At 25.4% G+C, this 11,565-nt stretch overlaps 1 protein-coding gene across 1 annotated transcript in view; it reads left to right on the top strand.

Annotated features, from left to right (window-relative positions):
• Window positions 1-1,246: 1,246 nt before the first annotated feature.
• Window positions 1,247-11,565, top strand: part of LOC129959052 (bridge-like lipid transfer protein family member 1) — a 133,609-nt gene continuing 123,290 nt past the window's right edge. Inside the window, exons 1-2 of the mRNA XM_056071845.1 lie at window positions 1,247-1,397; window positions 9,680-9,918. Of these exons, the coding sequence (XP_055927820.1) occupies window positions 1,384-1,397; window positions 9,680-9,918 (253 nt within the window). The 5' untranslated portion in view covers window positions 1,247-1,383. The remainder of the gene's footprint in view (window positions 1,398-9,679; window positions 9,919-11,565) is intronic.

Below are 11,565 nucleotides of genomic sequence, written 5' to 3'. Positions count from 1 at the left end.
GTAATCAAAGTCAATCATGTCACGAGCAATAAAAAATGATCTGTATGGAATAGTGCATCATCAATAGAGATGCATAATCCACGATTTTTTGAATAACAAATAATATGGCTATTGTTATTTTTAAATATGCGTTCCAAATATCTGTTATTTCAATCATATTATTAATTAAAAATTATTACTTAATATTAAATATAAAATTTATTAATTGTAATTAATACTTAATTTACTAATTTAATTAACGTGTGATTGAATTAATTTATCTCTTTCAGCTTACTTCTTAAATTTTATTTTTTTTCTCAAAACTATTTATTTAATTTATTTATTAGAGTGAACCATTTTCTGGAAAAGATGAGTTAAAAATATATGTCATTTCTTTAAAATGTTTACTTTAGTCCTATATTCTACCAATAGATGGCGCCAGCTGTAAACTACTTTGTTTGTACATGTAATCAAAGTCAATCATGTCACGAGCAATAAAAAATGATCTGTATCGAATAGTGCATCATCAAATACGAATATCGGTCACTCCCGTAAAGTGGAGTGGTGACTTCGCACTTTCCAGTGAAGCCTCGCACTTTCCGGTGAAATCACCGCTGCGATAAATTTCAGTGATATGCAATTCAATGATACGATACGATAATTCCAATAACCGGTCTGTTCACTTTTCAATCCAATCACAGATTTCTTTCGAGAGCTTCCATTAGACAGATCGTATCGTCTCCGCTCCGGCAAATTTCAGTGATATCGTATCGATTGTTAGTTTCTATCGTGATCGAAAACTTGTAATCGAAATATCATCAGTAAGATCGTATGAAGGATTTGAATCACACCGCTCTTTGAAAAGTATTGATCACTTGTATTTATGAATTTTGATATTGGTTACGTAATAACCGCTCTGAAAATATTCGTCATCTCTATCGTTAACGATAACTGACGATAGATTATAACAACTACGCCGGGAAACACTGTTACTTGAAAGGATTTGAAGATGTTATCGCAAAATTTTCCATTTGGCCAGATTCTTTCTTAGAATTTTAGTTAGATAAATTAAGAAATAAAATAACGGTTAATTCTATTGATTTAATATAATTGCAATCTATTTATAAAAATGTACATACTATCCATTAACGCTCTAAAACACAATTATATTTTCGTATTTCTACAAATTTCGTTGCAATGCATATCAAAAAACACACAAAAAAATAATCTTAATCGTAATCGCTCTAATTTTTGTTTTCAATTTTTGAGGGATACGGAAAACCGTAAATATGAAACATTTGGCGACTAACTTTACGATAGAATATTCTCCATACAGACATTTTCCTTTAAAATATTCTTGCAAACACATGACAAGCAAGCAAACATAATTTCCCTCATTATACAATGGATTCCGCATTGTGAGTTCATTAAAATTATAATAATTTGAAGTAATATATATCCGTTTACTTTCCTCTTATTCATCTGATGTTACTTTAAAAAGATAAAGTATATTACGAAGCGGATATATTTTAGAATAATTTTAAGGATTTTTTATCTTGCAATATTTAATGCTTCATTTAATGTATAAAATTTTCTCCATATTTTTCATTATAGTAACACTATAGTTTCCATTAACTATTATTATTTTAATACAAATATTGTTTCGTTTCACTTTCTAAGTTGACTAAACAGGTTAATAAATTCCTAAAAAAATATATTTTTTGATATAATTTTTGAGTACATTATATAGAGAGTAAAATTTTTATGAGCGCCTAAATAAGAAAACGAAGAACAAATACCGTCTCAAATCACGAAATGTGAACTATTTATCATCCTTTTTGATGTATTCTTCAAACCAATATTAAAATTTCTGCCAGTAAATTTTTTTGACCTTCTTATTTGTATTGAATTTTTTTTTATTTAACATTTCTGCATTCAATTATTGTCCATAAATTTAAAAATTATATAGCTTTTGATGATTAAAATATTTCATTTTTTTCCTGCTAATTAATAGTTATAATAATTTAGTGAAAAATAATTTTTTTGTATCCTGTATTATTTTAGACAAATAAATAAAAACATGTATGTACACATATTTTGCATTCAGTTACATTTAAAACCAAATGCCTAATTCACTGTTCTGAAAGTGAGCTTGAATTTTACAATAAGGGAAATAACATTTGATTGTATATTAGTAGATAAGTTTCAAGTTAGTACAAAATGTGCTAGAAGGGTAACTAAAGATTTAGAAACCTGAATTGTTTGTTTTTTCAAATTTTCTGTAACTTCTTAAATTATCTAAACTCTCTGTTTTTAAAATTTTTGAATTGCCTAGCACACTGGGGATATTATGGTAGGCGAGCATGGTTAGGCAACGTTTTGTATGGTATGGCTTGGAGTGCAAAAGAGAGAGGTATTTGTATTCAATCTGTCAACCATAAAATGAAAGGCTTGCAATGATAATTTTTTATTATTACTAAAGTGATTATCCATCCACCTTTTTTTTTTCTTTGCTTCTGCATTTTCATGGGTCTTTCATTTTAATTTCCGGTTTTGATTTGCTATTTGCTATCACATTTTGAATTGGATTACCTTCTCAGTGTGCAAAACATGCTAGAAAAATATTCTCTATCTATTTCAATAATATTGGTGCTGTTCTATTGCAAGAAGACATGTGTCTGTATCACTAAATATAATAATACATGTTAGATTGTAATATCAGTACTTATTTTGGTTGAGAATAAATTTTCAATTTTTTGTGTTTGTTAGTACATGTAACAAATTCTATTTTTGTTAACTATTAAACAATATCTTATTCAATAATATCTTTTAATACTATTTTCTATTATTTTATGTCTTAATAATATGTTTCATATTATGGCAATATTTTTCTTTGCACAGCTAAATGATTTTGCTTTAGAGTTAACTGATTTTCATCTTATGCATTTTTTTTTAATGTTTTGCTTTGTAATTAAAAATATATATATATATATAAAACTATTGGAATATTTTTTTGTGTGCAGTAAAATGTTTCTGTTTGTTTATGGAATAATCTGCATTTTTTACAATTAAATTTTTTACATGTATTTGAGATTAAAATTTTATTAAGAATTTATGTAACTAGAATTTTTATTCAAATATCTCTCCGTTTTTATCTCTTCCAGATATAAAAACTTATGTAGAAATAATTACCTTGTTTCACACAAATAGAAACCTATTATATTCTATGAAAACATTATTTTTGTACTCAAAAGCAATCCTTAATATAACACTTAAAATTTAGACATAATACTTTAATTATTTTTTAAAAAGGTGCGACATATTTACTACTGCAATGTTTTTTACTTTTTTAATTCGTAATATAAAATGTTTTTAATCATATCAAAATAATGAAAATTTTATCATTTAATATCAAAGAAATATTTAAACTTTTAAAGGAAATCTAATAGTTAGGATTTAAATATATAACAAGAAACAATTATAGTAATAGATAATTTTAATTTTTTTAATGAAGCATTTTTCAAATATATCAAAGTATTCATAATTATTCTTTAATACTTATTAAAGAATAATTAGGAATATTTTGATATATTTGAAATTTATATTTATTATAAAATATTTTATATATTAATTATTCTTTAATATTTAAAAAAATTTTTTTTTGCTAAATATTAAGATACATGGCAGGTTGAACAGATCCATTCAATATATTTTACATTATTTATTTATTTTTTTGTGCCACAATGTCTGTTTCTAATGAATCTTTCTAGTTGATGTGTCAAAAATGGTTCTGTTAGTAAATATCTGAAGTATGCAAAATACATTTATAATGTGGTTTACAGAATGAACTGCTATGCTTTGAAAATGTCCTTTTTTCATAAAGTAGCTTAAAAATGGAAAAACTTAAATGAAATTTAATTTTTTTTATTTCAAATGAAATTTAATTTTTTTTTATTTTGTACAATTAAATCTTAATGTATCTTGACTCTTTCTCCGATGACCATACATAGTGTTTGGCATGCATTACAGATCTGAATTAAAAAAGAAAGTTCTTTCTGATTTTCTGCATTGGCAATGATATAGGTAAAAAATGATTTGTTTATTTTCGATGAACAAATTTTCAGGTGGGCATTTCCTGACTTGCATGAAAATGACCAACATCCATTTCAGTGGTTATAAACAGGTTTTCTTTGGTCAAATCTAGAGATTCCCTTCCTAATTTTGCCAGTGTGATAGCCGCTTCAAATTGTTGTTTGATGCTTGTCATCTCCAATTATATAAACATAGCAATGATAGTCACTATTGTTCTTATTTGATGTAATGTTAAATGGTATTACAAATCAGGTATTCTTTAATTATTTTTAATTAATGAAGAAACTTCTATAGCTATGGTTTGTAAAATTATTTTTTACTTTATAGTGAAGTTTTATCAGAATACAAAATGTTAGTTTATAATTCACTGGTGCTTTGAATATTTAACAATAAAAATTTTAAAGAAACTTTAAAAAATATCTACGTACTTTTGACATTTTGAAATTTCAGGAATATATTGGTTTAGAAGTACACTTTTCAGCATCAAATATAAGTGATTTTTTTTTTTTAAATTGGAAGTTTATTATCTTTTATGGTTCTGAAGAAGCTTTATTGAAGATTAAAAACTAGTGGCAACATTTGAGATATTATCTATGTATCTAGTGAATAAACTTGATTTAATCAGTTATTTGGACATATTAGATTTTTATTCATGACATAGTCTTTAAGTGCACATTTTTCATTTTTTCTGGGAGTCAGATATTATAGTAATAAATGTTTGTTCTCATCATTATTGCAGGTTTTATGAGAAATTGATTCAGCGTCCTCTGAATTATAGCAATTAGTGGAAATACAATTTTGTTGTATGTTTCATTCAGAATTTTTGTTTAAATTTTTTTAAATAAGTTTGTACATTCCTGTAGAAACAGGAATGTACAAACTCTTTTTCAGATCATTAAAAGATAAAATTTACAGTCAATTTAGACATTTAGGGATGCAGTTTGTGTTTATCTTTATAAGCAACCAATCTTCAATTTTCATATGTCTTGGTACTACAAGATAAGAAGCTAATAATTCCTAAAAGATGAGTAGAAATCCAACAGATTTGCATAATAATGAGAGGGAAATTCTAATTCTTTTTTTATTACAGGATATGTATTAGCATGTAAGCAAAGATAAAATAATAATAATAATAATACACTGGTATTACCTACAAGTAAAAGGATTGCATTTAATTGTAAAAGTATAGTTTTTTGGGAAAACTGTTTTAAATTTTTTATCATAAACTGTACTTTCTAGTTAAATTATGAGTATTTTCAGAATAAAGCAATAAATCATTTTTCTTGTTTGTCTTTTGTTATGAAATGTATACTATTTGCTCCCAATTTTTGTCGCAGATAGCATAGTAGTGAGTTGTAGAATGGTTTTTTCATATACCTGATAACTTGATGAAATTGAAAATAACATTGAACATGGCATTTAGACTCATTCTCTTTCTGATCTTGAACTGTAAACATTGTTTTGTGTATCCTTATAAAATATAAATCTATAAGAGAGGGATATGACGAGCACAGGAAGAGTCTATTGCTTCTTCTTAATCCTAATCATTTGTTTAATGGAATTCCAGCAGATTAGGCCCTCAAGTTGTTATAGTAATAGAAAGGTACTCAATCATGCTGGAAATACCATTCTTCATTATGAAATAAATATCTGTTGAATGTGGTGTAATGGATTTCCGTTGAAAGTTAAAATGCTATAGAAAGTTTGAGAATGTTACTAGCCATGATATTTTCCAGAATAAAAAGGCCTAATTTATCAACTCACTGACAAATTACTTTTAACAGTTATTCACATGGTGCTTCATTGTCAGGCAAGGATTATCATTTGCAGTATATCATTAATAATGATGATTATTTCATCAGTTATATACGAAAAAGTATATTTTTAATATTGAAGAATTGTATAAATTTTTTTTTTATTAATTTTAGCCCAGAAAGTTTGACTAGTAAAAATCAATTATTAATGTAATAATTATTCGAAGGACACTTTCATTTTTTGGGAGACATCCTGTGTATAGGAGTCTGATAAGGATAAATTTTAATTTCTTGTGATTATTAAGATTTTGATTTCAGAATTAGGATGCCATGATAATAATTAGATTTTGATTTCATTATTAATACAACTGCATTTTTTAAATGTTTTGTATTGAATATTTATGAAAAATAGTGTATGGAGGATTAATTGATCAGATCTGTCCTAGTCATATGCTTCCCATGAATCATTTGATCTATGTATGATCTATTTATTCGGTAGTAGAAGACGATCACAATTGAATGGTTCTTTAATGTATGAAATCAGCTACTATGTAGGAAACTTTAATTATCATATAATGTTTGGAGAGACAAATATTGGATTAAGACATACTACAGATTTTATTTACTCTATATAATTCATTCAAAGCTAAAATAAAGAAGGAATAAAACAAAAGTTCTCAGCTGTCTTATAATATGACCTCTTATCTTTTTTCCTTCAGTGTGAAAGAAAGAGAAACAAGCTAAGAGAACTATTAATATATTTACTTTTTTTTAAAAAGTTCTTTAGTTTTTTTTATATATGTATGTAGTTGAATATTTCATTTAACTTAAATTCAAAAGTAAATTCTCAAAAATTAATTCCATTTTAGTATTTAGAAATTCTACTATTTTTTAAAGTATTTAATTATTAAATATATATAAATTATAAAACATTTTTATAGAATTTTAATTTTATGATAAATGTAAGTGTTTGGTAATGTACATCTTGGTTTTTATTTAGGAATGGTATATTTTGTTACTTTGCTAAAATCTTCTAAATTTGATTAATTGTCACTTTTTTATATATTACTTTTGGATTAATTGTGAACTTTATACAATCTGCTATTCCTTTTTGTAATTCAGTTAATTTAAAAAAGTTTATAATATCATATTTTTTTTTTAATTTCCTACCTAGAAGATCACAATATTTATGTTTTAAAAAATATTATGACTATTACCAGCAGAATTATCGTACATTAATTAGTGATGTTATTTCTTTTTATGAAAGAAATAAATACTCCTTAGTCTTGATTTTATGGGTGAAGTTCCAGTATAAATAAACAGATTCTTATTTATCTTTGTGGCATAATAATGGTATTATAGATCATTTCTAATAAGTGTGTATGTTGCATTTGTGAGGGCTCAATGCTCAAGAGACTTATGATCAAGTCTTGATTTGCTTGATTAACAGTACTATATATTATTCTTATGAGGTAACACAATTATTCAAGTACTTCATGTGACTTGTGATGAGCTTGAATTATTCTTTATGGTTATATGTTGTTTTATGTTAAATTATTAGAAGAAATCTGTTATGAAATGTTTAAAAAAATGGAAGGAATGAAAATTATTGATAATTTGCATACTATAAAAAAAGTTTTAAAAAATGATAGAGAAATGTAGAGTGCATTGGAAAAAATTGTGTATTTATATTAATTAAAATTTTTCAAATTCAGTTATTTTTAAAACTCCTTCCATATAATTTTACTTGTTCTTAAAAATGGAATTTTATTGATTTTCTACTCATTTCTTGTTGTCATAGAGATCTGAAATTTTGTACACTTGTGTAATCTCAATGACGAGGTAATATTTTAATGTTTTTAGAAATTAATAATCACTTTATTATTAATTTTAAATTTGATTCTATACTAGCATGAGTAGTGTTAAAATCCACTCATTAGGGATCACTGTCTACCTGGTGGTGAAGGGGGAGGCACAGTTTACCAGACTTAGGGGCTCTACTTACTATGTAGTTGGAGGGTTATAATGATAACACCCTTAAATTTTTGTCTAATTTTTATTTAACTTCTAGTTGAATAACTTGTTTCATGAGCAGAGTATAAAAATATTGTCAAAATCTGTTCAAAAACGTTTTCCCCTCTTTGTAGCTTATTTATTTTCCTACCATTTGTTTAACAAACCAACCTACCTGTCTGCTGAGGTAAAGCTTCATCCATTTGAAATCATAAGTGTGGTGTTATTTCCTGTAGGATTAAATAAATAATATCATATGATAATATTCAGGATCTAGACAATATAAAGTTGTGAATCAACTGAAAATCCAATACCCTATCATACATTATATGAAAATCTAGATGCTTCTAGTTATGAATATCACTTGTGGCAAATAGATTTGCATCAGAACAGAAATGATCATTTTGACATTTGATTCTTCTATCTTGTTTGAAATAACAATCATTAAGCATATTTCTCAAGAAAAAGATTTTATTTTTTCAAGGGCCATTTGCAAAAATCTAAATAATGTCAATAGCCCCCTGCATCTAAATAATGCTGTTTATTTTTTCTCTATATTTTCTACAACTTTGTGATGCAGTATGTTCATTTCTGAAAAAGTAAACTAAAGTATTGGTTTTTATTTCAGTTGTATACCTGGCCCTCCAACTTTACAGAAGTTTATGTTCAGATTTACTTGTTCCACTTTTCAATAATTGAATTTTTTTGAAGAAAAATTGAGAATTTCTAAATTTACATTGATATTCTTATGTAGTTTTCTTAGCATTGCAATTACATAATTTTTGCAGTAAAAATATTTCAAAAACCCTTCATTATTATGTTGTGGTGTAAGCAAACTACATTCCCAAATGTATAATCGAAACAATTTGATTACAATTGCACTAGTTGTTCATTTACATAAAATATAAATTTTAATGTTAATTTATTTTTAAATTCTTGTTATTGTTGAACCCCTACTCATGGTAACCATATGTAAATGTCCAAATTTATCCCAGAATTATTTAGCATAGATCCTAATACTATTAATACCATCTCAGTTTTCAAATACCAATTTTTCAATTCTATATTAAATATCATTTGAGAAATTTTATCCTTTATTTAATAAAGTCCACATAAATTTATATATTTTAAAATTTCAGTTAAAAATTTATTAAAGATAAAAATTTTTTTGGTTAAAAAATAATTAAATATCATTTGGTAAAGTAAAAGAAATGTGAGCAGTTATTACATACCAACATTTCTTGAGGGAGATAAAAATAATAATAATAAAAAAAAAATGCTTTAGTGTCAAGGACCTGAAATTATACAGTATGAATTTAGACTGTTGTTTGCAGTAAACTTTTAGTGAACTTTTTTATCTCTTTTGTTAATAAATTTATACTAATTTTTGGTTGAAGAATAATTCACTTTGTTAATTTTATTGTAGTTTTTAAATAGCTTTTGGAGAAAATTTTGAAATGTACGCTAATTTTTGGTTGAAGGATTATTCACTTTGTTATCGTCTGTGTATTTTCTGTAGATGGTGCAAGGTCACATTTTCTACCACGTTACTGGTACTAGACAACCAATAACGAGGTAGAAAATGTGGCCTTGAACCGTCCACAGAAAATACACAGACTATAGTTTTAATGTAGTTTTTAAATAGCTTTTGGAGAAAATTTTGAAATTTACACTAATTTTTGGTTTTAGAATAATTTAGTTTGTTAGTTTTATTGTAATTTTTAAATAACTTTTGGAGAAAATTCCAAAAGCATCGATTTCAGAATAGTAGTAGTGTTTTAAGTTTTCCAAATTGATTATAAGATTATTTTTTTCTTTAAATGTGTTGTTTATTATTTTAGGTTTGAAACTTTGGCATCTAGTACAAGTTTTCCACCTATCCGTATTCCAGCACCTACATGGAATACAACTGCTACTCTAAAAAATATACCAATTGATTCAAATTTAGCATGGCTACTATGCGCTTTGTGCATGGCAATGAGCTGGGTCATATACATCACATATTACAATTCACGAGTCATTGGCTACATTTTAACAAGAGTTCTTAATCATTTCATAAAGCAAGGACATGTCAAAGTTGGTAAGGCCTTCATATTTATTCTTTAAAAATGTAGTATTTTTTGGGGGAAAAAATTTGAATTAGTTTTATCTATCTGTTTTATTTTTGCTTAACAAAATGATTGAAGTTAATAGTTATTGCAGAGTTTGTGTTATCTATGTATAAAAATGAATGAACAAAAATATTAGGATTTTCATATTTGAAAGGTTACCCAGTAAAACATCCAAAGCCATTGATGATGTTTTCATTAAGATAGCTGTCTGATATGAAAAGAGGACTTGAGTAGAAATAGTCAAATTATTTATTTTCATACTGCATTGTTGAATTTCTTTCAGAAAAAAACCTAAAATATAGATTTAGCAAGTTATGTTTCTGAAATTATAAGATGTAATATTATTTCTTAATTTTTAAGAATGTTTGGATGATTTAGTTAAAATTCTCTTTTTCCATCATTTTATTGTTGTCAACTTTAAAAAAATATTTTCTTTTATAGAATGAGTACAGTCTATCACAAAAGTATCCAGACACTTTTTATTGTCTATAATCTATAAACATTAAATTTAAATAAAGAAATATCTTCTATTTGAAAATATTTCCTCTTTAAAAATACATAAATTGCATTCATATAAGGAGTCATCTACAAATATATATTTACATAATCTTCAAACTTTCCTATTGCATCCTCATTTTTTCATATTTTAAATGATTCTGCATAATGAGAAATCCCCAGATATAAAATTTTTAGACAAACATCTTCGAAATAACCAGAAATATGTGAGGAATATTAGGAGCTGATTCAGCATATGCAACTGTAGCAAATAAGACAATCTGTTAATATATTTTTATTTGAATTTTCTTTTCAAATGTTAATATGGTAACTTTGTCCTAAAAAAGATGTTTTGAGTGTACATTTAATAGCGATGAAACATGATTAAATAAGAATTTGAAATACATGTTTTAATTTAAATATTTAATTAAAAATAAACAAATAATATTTAAATAATTTTTGATGCATACTGTTTAAAATAATGGAGAATTCTGTGTTAAGTTTAGCAATTAATGTTAATAAAACAAGTTTAAATTAAAACATTTTTGGAGAGACTGATTTGGATAACTCTGAAAAATAAGACAGATACTTATTTTCTGATACATTTCTTTAAAATTGAAACATAAATATAATAACACTGTGGTTTTGTGTGTTTAAATTTCTATCAAACAATGCTTTTGCACTTTTGAAATTTAAAAAAAAAATTTATTCTTAATCTCTTTTTACCAGACAGATAAGAGCAATTCATTTATCAAAGCATTTCTAAACTTGTTTCATATTTTCAAAAAATTATTTTGTTAAAGTGTTGTAATTACGTTATTTGCCAATTAAGAATTGCTTTTGTAGTCTTAACTTTGTATAAATATATACTTTGTGCAGAATTTTGGTTTTGTGTATTTTTTATTAAATACCTCAGAAATAATTTATTCTTCTGTAATTGACACCCACTTTCTTAAATGAAACTTTGCTTGAAATCTAAGTGGAATAAAATCTGTTGCTACTACTGATTACCCCTCCCCCCATCAACTTTATTTTTAAAAGAAAAAAAAAATCTTAATCTAAAGTAATGTTTAAAAACATGCATTGTTTTCCATTCCATTTCCACATTTTAAAAGTTCTTG

This window comes from Argiope bruennichi, chromosome X1 (assembly GCF_947563725.1).
Source record: "Argiope bruennichi chromosome X1, qqArgBrue1.1, whole genome shotgun sequence".
Classification (NCBI taxonomy): Eukaryota; Metazoa; Arthropoda; class Arachnida; order Araneae; family Araneidae; genus Argiope; species Argiope bruennichi.
Note: the sequence above shows the minus strand (reverse complement) of the source record. Positions and strands in the feature narration are given on the sequence as shown.